Source organism: Notothenia coriiceps, unplaced genomic scaffold (genome assembly GCF_000735185.1).
Source record: "Notothenia coriiceps isolate Sejong01 unplaced genomic scaffold, NC01 NC01_scaffold00000339, whole genome shotgun sequence".
Classification (NCBI taxonomy): Eukaryota; Metazoa; Chordata; class Actinopteri; order Perciformes; family Nototheniidae; genus Notothenia; species Notothenia coriiceps.
This window is the reverse complement of record NW_011333040.1, coordinates 8,574,816-8,591,721: the sequence shown is the minus strand read 5'-3', so window position 1 is coordinate 8,591,721 and position 16,906 is coordinate 8,574,816. Positions and strand designations below refer to the sequence as shown.

The 16,906-nt window shown below is 40.6% G+C and overlaps 2 protein-coding genes and 1 long non-coding RNA gene across 10 annotated transcripts; all 3 read right to left on the bottom strand.

Annotated features, from left to right (window-relative positions):
* Positions 1-1,121: 1,121 nt before the first annotated feature.
* On the bottom strand, positions 1,122-8,368 carry LOC104944520 (far upstream element-binding protein 2-like). 6 transcript variants are annotated; one of them, XM_010770067.1, is made up of 18 exons: positions 8,132-8,368; positions 7,104-7,209; positions 6,928-6,987; positions 6,770-6,806; positions 6,599-6,657; positions 6,433-6,504; positions 6,288-6,345; positions 5,731-5,902; positions 5,547-5,645; positions 5,359-5,457; positions 5,166-5,268; positions 4,513-4,640; positions 4,102-4,395; positions 3,900-4,015; positions 2,877-2,956; positions 2,365-2,562; positions 1,298-1,542; positions 1,122-1,214 (listed from the first exon to the last, which is right to left on the bottom strand). In XM_010770067.1, the coding sequence occupies exons 1-18, from the start codon at positions 8,273-8,275 to the stop codon at positions 1,206-1,208; spliced, it is 2,079 nt and encodes a 692-aa protein (XP_010768369.1). In that variant the 5' UTR covers positions 8,276-8,368; the 3' UTR covers positions 1,122-1,205. The 6 variants fall into 6 exon arrangements, with proteins under 6 accessions (XP_010768369.1, XP_010768397.1, XP_010768376.1 ...); XM_010770095.1 differs by having other exon boundaries at positions 1,355-1,542; XM_010770074.1 differs by having other exon boundaries at positions 4,519-4,640.
* A 1,489-nt stretch (positions 8,369-9,857) lies between these two features.
* Positions 9,858-15,152, bottom strand: LOC104944561 (GTPase IMAP family member 8-like). Its single transcript, XM_010770114.1, has 6 exons — positions 14,592-15,152; positions 12,960-13,679; positions 11,974-12,687; positions 11,774-11,895; positions 11,011-11,677; positions 9,858-10,472 (listed from the first exon to the last, which is right to left on the bottom strand). Exons 1-6 carry the CDS (start codon positions 14,602-14,604, stop codon positions 10,282-10,284), a joined length of 2,427 nt encoding a protein of 808 aa, XP_010768416.1. The 5' UTR covers positions 14,605-15,152; the 3' UTR covers positions 9,858-10,281.
* A 428-nt stretch (positions 15,153-15,580) lies between these two features.
* LOC104944506 (uncharacterized) lies at positions 15,581-16,884 on the bottom strand. 3 transcript variants are annotated; one of them, XR_798236.1, is made up of 3 exons: positions 16,345-16,884; positions 15,783-15,939; positions 15,581-15,677 (listed from the first exon to the last, which is right to left on the bottom strand). It is a non-coding gene; the product is annotated as an uncharacterized lncRNA (long non-coding RNA). The 3 variants fall into 3 exon arrangements; XR_798237.1 differs by having other exon boundaries at positions 16,437-16,884; XR_798235.1 differs by having other exon boundaries at positions 16,441-16,752.
* Between the last annotated feature and the right edge of the window lie 22 nt (positions 16,885-16,906).

The window sequence follows — 16,906 nt, the reverse complement described above, 5'->3', positions numbered from 1 at the left end:
GCGTCAAAGCTGCCATTCAAAATACAAGATTCATACCTGATACATCTCTGTAAGTCCAAACCGACAGCCTTATATTGCTGAATATATGTACATGTATATCTTCAAGTGAGACACATTGGAAGACTACATTTCATTCTGTTACGCACAATGAAGGGTCAAATATTTAAACATACTCGTTGGCATCCATGAAAAAAGTAAGTATAAAACGTGCATTAAAATCACAGCATGATGCAAATGTGAGGTGAATTTAGCCTTACATAACACTATTTTAGAATACATGAAAACTACAGAGGGTGTCAGAAACTCCAAATTAGGATGAGGTATGCAGTTGCCTCAAGGTGAATGCCCACTCCCAGTATGTTAGTTATAAAAGGTCTGGTGGGTGTTAATGGCAGGGAAGTTAATGGGAAGGCCATAACAAAGATGCATAACCTGATGTGCGGCTCATAAATCCTGCAACCTATGAGCCATTATACAACGTTGTCCTTCACACTTCAAGGACTCCAGGACTAAGTCTAGTACCCGTCATCGAGGCTCCCTATTTAAAACTATTTCACATAACTTGCATGTCCTTAGCAGATAAAGGGGGGGTGTTTTCATCATCTATCTCTAGCAGCTTTCAGCAATGAAAAGTGAGTCCACATGCACCAATCAACACTACAAATCTATTTGTACACTTGCTATACAAAATGCTGCATATGAACACATTCATAAGCAAATGAAAAATAATACCATAGAAATACCACAAAAGTCTTAGCCAAGTCAAAAGATTAGAGTAAAAGAATACAATTTAAAAGAATGGGCAAATCAAATGAGCTTTAAAAAGGGATGAATGATGTATTATTACCTGATACACAATCAGATATAAGACCTGATAGCTAGGGAGACGAGGATGATTATATATATTTAAAAGCAACTCCTCTGCAGTAAAGAAAGCATATCAAGGCTTCCATATATATAAGGGCATTCATAAAATATATTTAAAGGTATTGAGAACCTGTGTGGCGGGATATCAGTCCTTTGCCTCAGCTGCAAAGCACTAGAAAGCTTGTTCAGTTGACAATGTTCATTTGGAAAGTTTCCACGGGTGGTTCGGCGGTGAGGAAGGGTTTCACTTCCACTCTAAATAAAAGATAAACAGGCTGGATCCTGGACTTAAATTCGCGGTCGTCTTCTTCATCCTGTCTTCCTGATTCCTTCTGCCATCACTGCGTCTAAAATACAAACAGTTGAAAGGAAGCACATCCGTTTTATTTTAGAAAATAATGTATTTACTCCAGATGGATTGAAAGCAAACCTCGGTGTCAGATGCAGGGTCCACAGAAACAGGACGAAAGCCTCGCTCTGTACCGACCTGTCCCTGCTGTGGAGCGGCTGGCTGTCCGGCCGCCTGTCCGGTCGGTCCGTAGTACGACGCCTGCAGCCGGTAGTACTCCGCCCAGGCAGCGCTGTAGTCCGGCTCCCCCCCCGCTTTGGACGCTGCCCCCCCCGCTGCTTCTCCAGGTGCAGCAGGTGCAGGGGCAGAGCCGCCTGCTGCCTGGCCTGGAGGAGGGATAAAAGAGACATCACCATAACAGTCACTTCCACTTTAAGAACAAGTTCACCTGGGGAAACAACAAATCAACACGTACTATCTCTGATCAGGTTTTGATGTTTAAGTGAAACCAACACGATGCACACTAATGCTAAGCAACACAAATCAGAAATGTAATATATAAAATATTGCAAAAGATGAACCAACATTTTTTTTTTACATTATACATAGATTATAAATTATTTCATTTTCAAAAATAAAATGGATGTCATGGATATTATTTTAGTTTATTGTTATTTTTACGATGTGTTTATGTGCTTTTGTGGTTTTATCTCGTATTTTGTATGTCACTGCCGAACAACCAATTGTTTTGGGGGATATTATCAACTACATTTATCCAAGAATAAGATTCAGATTTATTCTATTAATGTTTAATATTTTCACTGTTTAACCAAAGTGAGTTAGCTAAAAAGTTCCATTTGAGCATGTGAAGAAATGAGAAAAAAATGAGAGCTGAGTTTGACCTGCATTAGTTCTAAAAGATCGCACTTGCCTTGGCCGGACTACTGCTATGGGTTGTCTGGGCTAGTCGCTTATCGCTTAGCTTAGTGACAAATGTTAAAATGGGTCAAACACCCACATTTGGTGTTGGTCAATCATCCACAACAAAATGAATTCCTTCTAAGTTGTATGGGTTACATAAAACCCATTAACATTATGTATTTAGTCTCCCGGCTGAAGTTGATGATGACTGGTTTAAAGCAGCAGAACATTTCAGCAACAATAGAAAAGCAGGTAAAGCTCCAGAGGGAGTTGTTCTGCGGCCTCACCCATCTGCTTGTAGTACTCCTCCCAGGCCTTGCTGTAGTCTGGCTGGTCTGCAGGCTGGGTCTGCTCCCCTGAAGGTTGGGCCCCTCCTCCTGCCGGGGTAGCGGGGTTCTGGGCTGGACCCCCCCGTGGCGGCTGATGGTAGTACTGAGCGTAGTAGGCCGCCCAGGCTGCGTTGGGGTCATTGGCTGCTGCCATGCCTAGAAAAGATGCAGGGTGGAGGGGGTGAGGTCCTGCTACTGGCCTGGAGACCGGGCTTGGAGACCAGGGGGGAAACAGAGACACGGTTAGCTGCTGCTCAACGTCAAGACATCTCATCACAACATTACCATCAGTATTCCTGTTCACCTTCCTAGACTTAGAAAACAAAAAGGCATTACTCATCTGAAAATAGGACGGTTAAAACGTATAGCCTGGGATGAAAGCACTGTAGCAGCCAACATGCTAAAAAGAGCATCAAATAAACATTGATCCCCCAAAACCAGGAGAGGCAGTGAAGTCAACGGTGACTCACTGGGGTCATGGGGGGCCTGGGGCTGCCACTGCTGGTAGGTGTTGCTCCAGCCCTGAGGGGGGTACTGGTGAGGACCACCACTGAGGAGAAGAGCAATGGTTGGCATCACTATGACATGATAGGGAAACAAATGATACTCTGAAATGCAACTATGCAAACTATTGAATTTAGAAGAAAACTAAGTCTTCTGACCAAAATGTTTTTTCTCAGGTTATATTTTCCATCAACAATTTATTAAAACAAGTTAAAGAGGAAGCCACAACATTAGCCTTTGGTGGCTGCTAAACAAATAGCAAAAATGGTTAATTCATGAGATTTCAGCACATAAAACCACCACTGATCTCTTATGCAGCTGCAGAATAAAAATCAGCTACTTCTCAGTCCGGTAACATGCCCCCTCGCTTATTTTCCCCTTCAGAATGATGTGCCCTGATCTCATACATGGCGTCTCTGTAATCCAGTGAACAGAATCATGTAGCTACGGAGAACTTTAAAAGTGACCTATCATGCAAAATGCACTTTTGTACGTCTTTTATACATGAATATGTGTCCCCGGTGTTCCGGGGAACTCACCAAGTGTCAGAAAACACAACCCTCTCTATTTTCCTCCATACCCAAATCTCTTAAAAAGGGGCTGCAACGGATCTGATACAGACTGATCCAGATTTGAAAACTTCTATGACGTCACAGAAGTGGCGCTACGGCTATTGGGCCAACTCCACCAATCAGGAGGAGACAGCCACGGACATTGCCGTTCGAAAGCGCTGGAGACGCTGTAGTACATATGCCAGGCCTGTAGATGGTGCTGTTCTCACAGAATCAGCCCATGCAAAGACAGTGTTAAATTGAGCGAAATGAGGAATGGCTAAAATGCATGATCTGTTTGGTATTTTGAAAAATAAAAAGTATAAATATGCCTTATATAGGTATGGTCCTACACTATATTATTCAAATATAGCATGATAGGTCCACTTTAATATCTGAAGCTTTACAAACAGTTGTATGATAGTCCTTGTTACTCACTGTGGTGGTCCGGGCCCCCCAGGCGGTCCAGGGTTGTATGGGTCAGGGTTGTAGGGACCCATTGGACCTCCAGGACCTGGTCCACCTGGTCCCGGGCCCACAGGACACAGGGGGATCTGAAACATGTTAATTAATCCCACATCAAATGAAGAAGAACCGACATATTTACCTTTATGTAAGTACGAATTAAAATAGAAAGTACCTCAATCTTCTCCTCGATGAGCTGCTTGGCGTGGTCGATCTGCTGCGGCGAGCCCCGGATGATAAAGATCTTGAAGTTGGGGTCTCCGTTGGGGGGCGGTTGTCGGCAGATTTCTACAAAGGCCCCTGTCTGCTGGTTGATGGATTTAACGTTCTCTCCTCCCCGGCCAATCACAAGTCCACACTTGTGGGCAGGAATAGAGAAGGTCATTTCCCCTCCAGGGGGCCCCCAGCCGCCTTGACCCCCACCTCGACCCCTGTTGCCTGCAGGCATGCCTGGAGGACCTGGGGGACCCTGTGGTTGGAGCGGAGAGAAAGCCTCAGTATTTTAGCAAGCATGCTTAAGGATTATTACATCTTGCTGCCATACGTTTACTATTATGCACAATTGATTGGGAATATACTTTATTACATTTACCCCCTGTCCCTCATCCCGGACCCTGATGCTCTGCAGCAGGTCGTTGATGATCTGAGAAGCGTGGTCGCAGCAGTCAGGGGGGCCACTGATGTGTGCGATCTTATCTGGACCAGTCCCATCATCTGTAGGAAAGATTGAAATCTGCATTTAGCTGTATTCTTTTCTTTGTTTGTATCAAATGACCTATGTGGAAGGGTCCATTTAAGTGCCTCAACTCAAAACCTCACACAGGCCAGGTAAAGGCTACCTGCTCTATTATTGAAAAATCAGTTCAACACAATAATGGATGTTAAGTCAATAAAAAAGAGAGAGCAACATGACACCAGATTTGCAACCAAAGTGAGAGATTTGCCTGATTCAGCAGATATTGGGCAACATCACAATGCAAGCAGCTGTCTGTAAACCCTTTTTACAGAAAAGGGACAAGGTATTTGCTCTGGTGAAATAAAGACACTACGTCTTTCATTTACATTTATCATTCGTTAGAAGACAAAAAAGTATAGGGACAATGAGAGCCAAAAAGGTGCCTTTTTTATGAATCGGCATCAAACTTTCATGTTCTCTTGACATGGATTTGAACGTTTATGTGCGGTTAAGGCAACATCAACATATTAATCATTAAAGTCAATTCAAGGCCTGACTCCTACCTTGTTTGAACTGTATCCTAACTCCGGCATCATTCTGGATTTTCTTGATCATCTCTCCATTGCGCCCGATAACCACACCGACTGAGTGTCTCGGTATAGGAATCTATGTGGAAAACAGACGTTTTTTAAAACCAATTTGGTTCAAAGGCAACTTATCCCACTTCTTATTTTGCTCCGTCTCACACAAACTCACATCCATGCCTCCTCCCATCCGGGCGCTGAAGTCATTTCTTTCATTGAAGCCACCGTGGTCCCTCTCCCTCAGAATGTCCTGCACCATCTCCTGGGCTTGCTGAAAAGGAAAACACGATGATGACATTACATGGCAACTGGACACAACAGATTTAGGTTGACATTTATGAGAAGATTATATAAATGTACTTGGACTTTGTAGGGATCTCCGATGATGCGTAGGGGCTTGTCGACGTTGGGTCCCTGAGTGACATCCTGGATCAGAATCATCTTCACCCCTGCACGCTCCTGGATTTCACGCGATTGTGCATTATCATGATTGAATACTGGACGTGTGCTTTAATGTAGTTACAGTTTCTAAAATGCAGTTTACCTGCAGCTGTTTGATAGTCTCTCCTCCCTTTCCAATGACCAGCCCAGCCTTGCCTGCTGGGATCATCATCTCGTGCACCGTGCCGCTCTGCCCGTTGGTGGACTCGTGATAAGAAGAAGGTGGCGTACCCCTCCCTCGAGACACGATCTCTTCCAAAAGCCTCCGGGCATTCCTATCCAGGGAAGAGCTGACCAGTTACTCCGCGTCCTTTTTACAAAATGTTGTAATCAAGCTGATCTAACGGCCATTGACAGTAAGCAATTAAGGTCTGTACAGGTTAACCATTTACAAATAGCATCGTAGGGCTTCAAACTAAGTGCCTAATTTATATAAAGCTTGGCCAGACATTATCTTTGAAATAATTTGATACATTTATCAAAATGGTTTATTAATTGGCTCCTTAGGGTCACATCAAATCAGTGATAACAATCAAATTTTTAAGCAATGTTCTTGCCAGGTTTTTTTGGGCAAATTTGACAAATACACAGGGCAACCAACATCATACGTAACATAAACAAAACAAAAGTGAGCCTATTTTCATAAGGTCTGATACTTACTGTATGGAGTCTTGGGAACCTGTGAGAGACACGCTCCTGTCTGGAAGGCCTCCACTGTCTGGACACACACACATAGAATACCAATATTAAAATTAAAAGGTAAACTATAGTGAAAATGTAAACCGGTGGATGAGTAAAGCAGTACCTGGAGCTATCTGAACCTTGCAACCGGACTCCTGTTGAATCTTATTGATCTGTTCACCCCCACGGCCAATAACTGTAGAGAAAGAGAGATACAACTTTGTTGTGAGTGAGTCACACTCTCAAAGCGTATCTTTTTGTGTGCTAAAACTGAGTTGGTTTGAACTCACTGAGTCCCACCATGCTGTCCGGGACACTGTATTCCTCTGTGTTGGAGGCAGGCCTGGAACTATCAGCAGGCAAGAATGACAATCAGGGAAAAAGAGGCAATAAATCAGGCAACATTTATAAAAAGGCTTCAAACTTATACATACAAACAACTGAAAATGATCAGACCTTACCTTTGTTGTGCAAGAGCAGCCAGTTGTTCACCAATAGCTGAGACATAAACAGAAAAAAAGAGATTACAGCTGGAAGTCTCTACTAAATAGTCAGCTATATATTTTAAACATCACAGCGCAAAAAGGAAATAGAAAATTGAATAGAGGGATGCACTCACACAATGCATTGGCTGAATCCAAGTCACTCTGAGCAGCCAGCTTTTTACTCTCTGGTTCATCTGTCAGGCGCATGCAATACAGACAATACAGGTAAGAAAGGTATTTATTCAATTGAGTGACAAAATAAACCTTTTGATTGAGAAGACTGTGCACTGAGTAGTGAGGTGACCAATACCTGCATCCTCCAGCTGCCGTTTTTGTGCAGTGAAGGGAAAGCCATCTGATGCAGTGTTGTTGTTCGTGGGAGGAGGACCAGCATCAACTCCAATCTTTGCTGCAATCTGAAAAGAAAGAATAAAGGTAACCATGACAATTGAGCTGTAAAAAAACAGATGGTCCAACCCTCCCCTTCAAGTGTGCCAACATGATAAAACTCAAGTATAAGCTACACTTGAGACTGAGCATGTCAGACTTAAGGTCTGGAAGAGAATAACCTCTTTTTATGCCAAGGATTTTTTCACAAACAAGGAATTGACTTGTTTTTTTGCAATGCTCTCAGTAGAAATATGAAGGTAAAGAATAGACAGGACTATAATGTACAAAAGTAATAGGTGAACATGTAAAAAGTATATAAATAAATGAAGTTGTCCATCTATCTGATCTGGGACATCCACGATAATAATATGAAGTCTAAAGTCAAGTCAAATTCACTTTATTGTCAATTTCTGTACAAACAGGGAAATCGAAAGGCCACTTCTCACAGTCCCAAATAATACAAAAATATAAATCCACTTAAAAATAACATAATACATAATTAAGACTAGGCCTATATACAGTAATTAGTTGATTGGATTTTGGTTATTTTACAAGTTGCCTTTTTTTCTTGGCTTGTTTTATGCCAACCAGGTATGTTTGCCATCATACCTGCATGGGTTTTATATAAACCACCCCCACATTTATTATAAACATCAAACCCATAATGTTGTATTTTTATTGACTCGAATTTAGGTAATTGTTAAGCTAATCTTGCAAGTTTTATTTTCCTATCACCCTGTCACTTACACACTGGGTTTGTTGGGACACACAGACAGTGTTTCAGCTACGACAAGCAGTGACCATACATTACTAGCTTACTTTTACTACTATTAACAATTCAAAAATACATGATAATTCAAAAATATTAATAGAATATATCAGGCTGTGTAAACATTAATAGCCCATAAGCTAAGCAGAAAGCTAGCCCTCCCCCAGCTCAGCTGTCACCTCCCTCCTCCTCACCAGCCGGGCCCGCTGCACTGCGTCCGCGAACGCATCTTTCTGGATGCCTCCTGCCCCGTTCCCGAGAGCTGTCTGCCCGTTCAGAGGGTCCCCGGGTCCCGCTGCAGGCACCGCATTGTACTCCGACATGTCGACCAGAAGAAAGGTGCTGGAAAGAAAGCAGAAAAGCAGCAGTTGCGCAACACTGGGACGAAAAGTAAAAAAACTAACGGGTACAGGAAATCAACGGAGAGAAACGACGGAGGCCTGTAAGGTGCTTTCGCGTTTGTATTACGCTGTTATCATCATCAGTGTTGGAACAAGTAATAATAGCATAATGTGCTTAAATAAAAGTACAAATACTATGGTCTTAAAATATTCCACTACAAGTAAAAGTCCTGATTTAAATGTTCTACTTCAGTAAAAGTATAAAAGTAATTTTTATCAAAATGTAATTCAAGTACAAAAAGTAAAAGTACTCATCTGCTCAATGACCTGATTCAGGATAATATAAAGTACAGGAGTATTATCAGCTAAATGTACTTCAAGTTTCAACAGTAAAAGTAATCGTTATGCATCTTTTCACAGTATGTTATCATGTTTTTACTTTTACACATTTAAGAGCATTTCAGTGTTGTAACTAATGGACTACTGCATTACACTATATCAGCATGTGTGTTTTTATATTTACAAAGTAACAAGTAACTGTGACCGTTAAAATAAATGTACTGGAGTAAAAGGTATGATATTCACCTGCGAAATGTAGTGGAGATGAAGTATAAAGTACAAAAATGTCAAAAAAGTACTTAAGTACAGTACTTGAGTAAATGTACTTAGTAACTTTCCACCAATGATCATCATAAGCCACATCAGCCTTATGGTTGCCCTCATTTGGCTAGTTGTAACTTTAAGAGTATATTATATATATATACTTTTTATACTATTAAATACTTACCTCTGCATTAAATTATTATTGGTTTTAGTAATAAACCACCTCTGAGAGCAGAAGTCTAGGGGAAATAAATGCAAGCAGATATTCAAGTGTACAACAATAGTACAATTTATTTTTAAAATTAGTTCCATAACAAAACACATGATTGTCCGTTAATGTAAAGAGGACTTTACAAAAAAACAGTGGCCAAAGAAGGACTCAGATATGTTGCTTAAGTAATACCACAGAATGACAATACCACACTGAAAAATCCTTCATTACAAGTTAAGCTCCTTTATTCAATGTTATCAACGTAAAAATAACTGTGTTAGCATCATAAATCAAGTATCTAGCCACTAAAAAGTAGCCTACCTATATAGAATGGCCCATTTCAGAATAATGTAGGATACATTGATGCATTACTTTGTACATAATTGTAATGATGCAACTGACAAAGGTGGGGGTATTTCTAACAAACAGATAGGTGGATTGCTGGATTGCTTTACCATCAATAATATATCACCATTAATTAGTTCAAGCCTTAAGGTTCAAGGCTTTTATTAGTCATACGTACATAGCTATAGTGTAGTTATGACGATGAACATCTTAGGCCACAGGCTCCTCCAACAGTGCAACACAATAAAACTGAAAAATTAGTGCAAGTAAATAAGTAAAAATAGTAAATTAGTAAAATTGTGAAAAAGTACAATAAGAGCAATATGACTCTATATACAAGTGATTGGAATATGATATATTAGATAAATAATTTCTAAGATGCAGCCAGATGAATTTTATGGATGTTGTTTCCAAGTGCAGGTGTTTAATAGTCTTATGGCCTGTGGGATGAAACTGTCCCTGAGTCTGGTGGTTTTAGTCTGGATGCTGCGGTATCGCCTGCCAGACTGATATTTGGGGGAAATTCTGAATCTTTAAATTATTTAATGTTCTGCATACAATTAACGTTTTCTATTCATGATATGCTATAACATGCTTTTTTACACTGTTACAGGGAAGACCTGAAAATATAAACTCTGCATTGACATGATTACATAATCACATTAAATAATAAACATTGAACATAACATACATAGTATTGGCTGCATCAGAAAGTAATACAGCTGGATAATCACCAATTTTCTGGCAGGGTCCAACAGTGTTTGGAAAACTGTGCTTTCTGTGCACTTTTTCTCTTTTGTTTCCATAGTTACCAGCCTGCTTGTGTGTGCTAAAAAGAGTGCCTGCGTTTTGAGAGGCTTTGGTCCAACATCTCCACATCACTGGCTGAAATACTCATGCTGTCGACCCCAGAGGTGACATCAGAGCCCCCAAATCTAACGCTCAGCCATTCAGTCACTTTGGCACGTTCTCTTTGACTACAAAATGTGCCCCCAACTTCTCTGGGAATATCTCCGCTCACTGAAAACAGAATTTGAATGGTTTAACTACTTTTGTTGGAAATGGTCTGGATGTCAACGAAAAATGACCAATGCCAAAATATTGAAAATCCTTCAATATGTTGTCTAAAATGTGTGATGATTCCATTCTCATGTAAACAAAACAATATTGACGTCAACAAAAATAAAAAATAAAAAAATTCATATAATGTATGATAAGTCGTTAATGTAAAAATTATCAAAGACATTTCGCTACATCGTAGGTTGAGACAATGGCACTAAAATAATCAAGGTCATGTCTATTGATGGTACGATAAATTGGTAACAGAAAATCTGATTGAATTTATGTCCACATACAGTATGACGGGCTAATAGTGTTCAGATTATAAAGGTCTGGTCAATATGTTAAATTGGTAACATAGCAACAATGTTATCGATGCAATAACCACATTTAATACGATAATTCGATAATGTTATTATCGTGACAAGCCATATGGTATCTTACACTTTAAAATAATTGTAAAACATTTCCTAGATTAACTGAGTAATATCAAACTCACTGCTCGGAGTGAAGGCTCCATCCATGCTTGCGTTCATCTTAATAGATGGTACGATCGGTTCTTCTGGTTCTTGTGCAACAGCTTTCAACATCCGGTCGATTAGCTCCTGCTCCCTCCTGTTCCACTCCTCTTGCCACTGCGTTTGTTTTCGCTTGTTCCCCATTTTGTCTTCAGCGGCAAAGTATTGGCCCTTGTTTCGTGTTATCATGTCAAACATTTTCTCAAACAGCTGTATGATAGGTAAAGCAAAATAACCATAAGGATTGCAGTTTATGGCTTGATATCTGTACCCACACTTTTCCACCAGCTGTTCCAGGTGTTCGCCTTCTGTGGCAATGTGCTCCTCAATGGACCTTTCATTGAGCCAGTCTTCCCAGGTAAACAGCACCATGCAGTGCCTCCAGACACTGTCACCGAATGGCATCAAGAGCTCAACCATTGTTTTGTAGTCATTCTCTGTAAAGGTTTTGAAAATGGGTACAACCAAGAGAAAAACATTAGGACCAGGAGCACACATTGAGACGCTGCGCAGAACTTCAGTCTTGAGCCAGTCGGGTGTGATCTCGTCTGCAAACCAGCCTGGCGCCTCAACCACGGTGATATTTCGTCGAGCAACATTGCTTTCATGTTTCTCACACATTGTGGTTCTTCTCTGATCTTGGAATTCCTGCATAGAAGTAACCAAACAAAATAATATAACAACCAAAACAGACTTCAACAATCAGATGTTTCCCCCCCAAAAAAACCTGTAGAGGTTGGCTACCTTCTTCATCCGAGCTGTGCCAAAGAGCTCTTCAAAAAGGATCATGTTTCCTGCCATACCCTTCCCAGAGTCTTTCGGGCCGATAAGTACAACCCTATGGTCAGTGATTGTCTGCGTCTCCCCTTGGGAAATGTGAGGTTTTTTTCAATTAGAAATAGTAATAATATCTAAATTAATCATACATTCAGTTTTTTGATTACCTCGAAACAACTCTTCGAGTATTCTTGCTTGTCTTTGTGCCGTCTGACGAATCTTTTTTGCCTTCTTGTCTGCAACCTCTTTTCTTGCCTCCATCTGCTCAGCACGGCCCAGGTTGACTTCAAAAGAACCATCTTTGTTTCCGGCCCACATCTCTTCAATCTTCTCAAGGAGCTCCGTTACCTGAGTCTTGTCACTGTGGTTTTTGTTATCCAAGACATGATACATGTTCCCACACTTCTCCACAAGCCACTGCAGACCCTTCTCACTCTCTATGCGCTCTTCCACAGTCTTCACTCCCAGCCAGTCACCTCTGGTAAACAGAACAATTGTGTGCTTCCAGACTTCATCCGTGAACAGACTCATGTGCTCCTGGACCGCTTTCTGGTATGTTGCGTTGAACGCGGATGCCAGGCCGACAACAAGGAGCACTGCGTGGGGTCCTGAAGTGCACAGATGCATGCTGTTTTCTATTTCAAGTTTATTAATCTCAGAGAGCTCCTGAAGGGTGCCGTTGTATAACCAGCCTGGAGAGTCTACCACTGTGAGCTGCCTGTCTGCCACCACGCTGTGGTTTATTTCGCAGCACACAGTTGTTCTTGTGTGAGTAACAGGAAACGCATATTTCCTTAGAATGGTGTTGCCTGCTGAGCTCTTGGCTGACCACTGTGCACCAACCATCACTAGCCTCAAATGTGTTGGGGGAGTTTTGCCACCTAGAGACAAAGTGGAATAAAAAATATTCAGACTTGAGGTTTTGTGCATCATTATGTAATTGTCAGGTTGACCGTTTTTTTATACTATTCAAACCCCTAAGTCAGTAAAATCAGAAACTTCTCAAAGGGAAAAAAATTGTTTAAATCAAAGAGGACGTGAGGTATCTTTGCAGGTATCATTTGCGTTGTAATGTCAAAAGGCTATTGATAAATGTTATCTTCGTCATATTTGTCTGCATTTTTTTATCCAATTAGAGACATTTCTGACTTACCTTCAATCAGGGCTTTGAGTTTCCTTCTTTTTGCCTGCACTTCGGCAAACCTCTTTGATGCTCTTTCAACGATTGCTTTCATTTTCTCTCTCAGAGCACTCCCATCAGCAGCATCAATAGAATAGTGACCAGCAGCATTTTGTGCAACCATTGCCTCTATTTTCTGGAAAAGCGTTGTGACCTGAGTCCTATCCTGATGGTTGCTGATGTTGAAAACATGCTTTCGGTTTCCACATTGTTGAAGAATCATCTGAAGTGCTGGCCAGAAAGGGATGTTGTATTTTAAACTTGATTTACATGGATCATCTAAAGTGAACAGCACAATGGTTTGATCAAAGACTCCTTTATTGAAGAGTTGCATGTGCTCTTCAAGGGATTCCTTGAAAATGTCAGGAAAGTCTTCTTCTAAAGGAATGACTAGAAGAAATATGTGAGGCCCGGGGGGACACAGATGGACGCTGTTCTTGATTTCTATCTGATCCAGCTCTGGGGTGTTTTCTCGTGGGTAGTGGCACCACCAGCCTGGAGTATCAACCACAGTGACCCGTCTGCCATGTACCTCCCGCTGCCTCACAACACTCTGGGCAGTTCTTCTGTTGGTCTCAAAAACACTTTTGCCAAGTATGATGTTGCCAGCTGTACTTTTAAAACTGGGGTCACTGCATAATACTCTTCCACCTAATAACACAATCCTCAACTCCGGAGGGTGCTTAGTTTGCCCTGTAAGAGATATAACAAATTTCCCATTTACATGCATTATATAAATCTAGAACATTTTTATGATCTGTCTATTTGCATGAAAAGTATAGCTTTGACAACAATGTTATTGCAACATTAAATTCACTTATACTAAAACACACATCTGTCATCAGGAAATCCTGCTGTGAAGGACTGTCAAATACCAGCTTATACAAGCAGTATGGCTTGTGTGGTGGCAATATCAGTGCATAATGAAAAGTAAAAACTGTTCTGTCTTTGAGTTTAAATCAAATATCTGCAGATCTACCGACAAGCTCAGTAAAATTTGTGACATGAGCGAGTGATGTTAGGTTTTTATACACATTAATAGTGAATGCACAAACTTACATTTGCAAGGTAATAAACATAATAGTGCATTAATAATCATCTATGAGCGAGAACAGCATCTTTAAAATACAGCTGAGTAATTCAAGGCATCTTATCCTTATTGTGTAGCGACATTCAGTGAAACACTAGCATGATTATTTACAACCTCCTCACAGAAACTGGAACTGGAAAATCCCCTGCAGATCTGGAAATGTCCATCACGCCTAATAACCGTTTCCCCATATTTACAGCAACAAACAAATGCTGATAACTCAGGAAAAGTATTGTTTTATTATTACAGTTGAATTCAGATTCAATTCTAATAATAAAACAATTCATCATGATTTTGAAAAGCCTAAGCAGGGACAAAAGCCAGCAATTAGTTTCAATAAACATAATTACCGTGACATACAATGACTTTTTCTTTATTAACAATGTGTAATTGTCTCTATTAAACAAATAAAATGACAACGATGTGATTAACAAATCAATGAATAAACACTTGCATTACATAAATGTCCTAAACAATGCAGAAAAGGTCAGGAGTCATATGAGCTTAAACTTTACCTTTTGTTTCCATTGCCACTGTTGACTTTTCTGCTCCAGTCGAGTGACTCTATTGAAAATAACTCGGCTAAATCCCCAGCATCAATGCCAGATTCATTGTTTATGCGTGTATGGGGACTGAGATTCGGATAAACAGGAAAGTCAAGTTTGCCTAGTATATGATGTTATGTTAAACCTCTGCACACCACTCTGTTTTACTTGAACACGAATATGGTGTGGTTTGATACATTGGACTCCAGTCATTTTTTACATTTAAAGCTATGAATTTGGTGCTGGGAATTGTTTTAATTAGTCAGTTAACAGATCTAATTTCACAGTAACCTCACATTCATGAACATGCGAGATTGACTTTGACTCTGCATTTACCTTTTACCATTACAGACCAGGGCTGCCAAGTTTCAGTAAAAAGTAGGAGTGAGACTTTCGGGGGAAGATGCGTTCGACCACCGACCAAAGGTCGGCGAACATTTTTTGGCCTTTTTTAACGTCGATTTAGAGGAATATCTCAATTTAAATTAACATTAAGACTGTTGTGATGTCTCTTCACCCCCATGCCAGCTGCTCACCCTGCACTGTCGGACTCCTTAGCTTATATAGTGTTAATAATTGACCAGCACAAGTAGAAATGAAAGCAATTGTAACAAGAAAAAGTTTGACAAATAAAATACATTTATTTATAAAATGTCAATATAAAGAAAACATAGCAGCCTTTTAAGAAACAATAGCAGCCTTTTCCTTTAGTGCATTTTTTTTTTAAGTGTAACAAAATTAGAACCAGAATAATATATATAATATGTATTATAAAAAATGTGCATGTCTTTGTTTGTGTGTTTTGGTCTCATGTTGTAGGTGTTTGTGGCAGATGTTGATGCCTTGATGACAGAGGGAGGGGGCTCCCATTTGAAAGGTTTGCCATCTTCACAGTCATGATGGATGATAGAGTTCCATCAAGAGCCAAACTGTTTCGGTTTTGTTCAGTCCCACCACCACAGAGAACACTCGTTCAGCATCAGCATTTGAATGTGGAAGTACCAACACCAACTTGGCAATACGAGAGAGCCTCCCAAATCTGCTCATACCGGTCACCTTTGAAAAATGTACATAGGAAGCCTAATTACTCTCAAGTATTTTTGTATAGAATTAAGTTGATTACGTCAATGGGTATTTCAAAGGGGGCAGAATAATTCTTACCTTATTCTTCATTGATGCCATGTTCCCCCAAAAGCTCTCAATGTCGAACGTGTCTGGGTCTTCGGGCATGGCAATGTCCATGGACTGGTAGTCCAGAAACTCCTCACTCAGTTTGTCACGCTCGTCAGGTCCGTTGTATGGGAGAAGTTTAGGAAACCTAAAAAGAACACAATGTGCACTGATCTGGTAAAGTAATGTAGCTGAAACGGGTTGTTTTTCAGATGTGGTCATTAAACTTTACAATCTATTAAGAAAATGTTAAGAAAATGTGACAAGAGCCAAGAGTCTACCTGACATCTTTCAGACTTTCAAACTAACAGACAAACATCAGACAGAAATCGAAGTATACAGTTAAGGAATGAATGATCCAGTCTCAAAAGATAGCTACATGTTACTGTTTGATTGATTGAATATTTTTATTAGACAGAAATGCAAACAGCACAGGTATAGTACTGTAAATTCCCTTAGCTCATAGTAAATATCCATTAGCTCACACACGCAAATACGTGATGATTTAACTAACACTGCTACATTAGTCACAGTTGTTTGTTGTTAAACCCACCGCAGCAACCTGCCACACTGCTCACCAGCAGCCTGTGTGACGTTAAGTCTCACGTAGTCAGACCCATATTTGTAAAAATAATGTGTGGTTACCGACCGCTTGATCTCCCGCTTCAGATGAAAATGTCAGTCACGGCATTATAGTCACGTTTACTTTTCGATTTCTCCGCCATAAGTGTTGTTCTAGTTGTCTTCATAGGATAGAGACGCAATGACCCGCCCTAAGCTGCCTCTGATTGGTTTGTATACGTGGTGCCTTTCGTTGGGTTGGTTAGATTTAGCCTCGAGGGCTGATGATTGGTTATCACATATCTCGGTCAGCCAATCGGGGGGCAGAATAGGGCGGGCTCACCCTGTCCCTGACTCGAACTACGGCAGGCCTCAAGCAACAAGTTATGGAAATATATCATTAAATAAAATAAAAAATTATAAAGTAGTGAGAGGGGGAAAAAAGCGTGTGAAATGGCAAGTGTGGCGTGAGGCGTGTGAAGAGGTTAAATTGCGTGACTCTCACTCTCAAAGGGTGAGACTTGGCAGCTCTGACAGACACTTGTTTTTTTTGG

Excerpts from the sequence above, each read along its gene's own strand:
- LOC104944520 (XM_010770067.1), bottom strand. The coding sequence starts at position 8,275 with ATGTCGGAGTACAATGCGGTGCCTGCAGCGGGACCCGGGGACCCTCTG. Across the intron at positions 6,988-7,103 it reads ACGGCAGCTGGAGGATGCAG|ATGAACCAGAGAGTAAAAAG; the intron begins GTATTGGTCACC and ends TGCGCCTGACAG. Across the intron at positions 1,543-2,364 it reads GGAGTACTACAAGCAGATGG|GCCAGGCAGCAGGCGGCTCT; the intron begins GTGAGGCCGCAG and ends TCCCTCCTCCAG.
- LOC104944561 (XM_010770114.1), bottom strand. Across the intron at positions 12,688-12,959 it reads ACTCAAAGCCCTGATTGAAG|GTGGCAAAACTCCCCCAACA; the intron begins GTAAGTCAGAAA and ends CTTTGTCTCTAG. Across the intron at positions 11,678-11,773 it reads GCACAGCTCGGATGAAGAAG|GAATTCCAAGATCAGAGAAG; the intron begins GTAGCCAACCTC and ends ACTTCTATGCAG.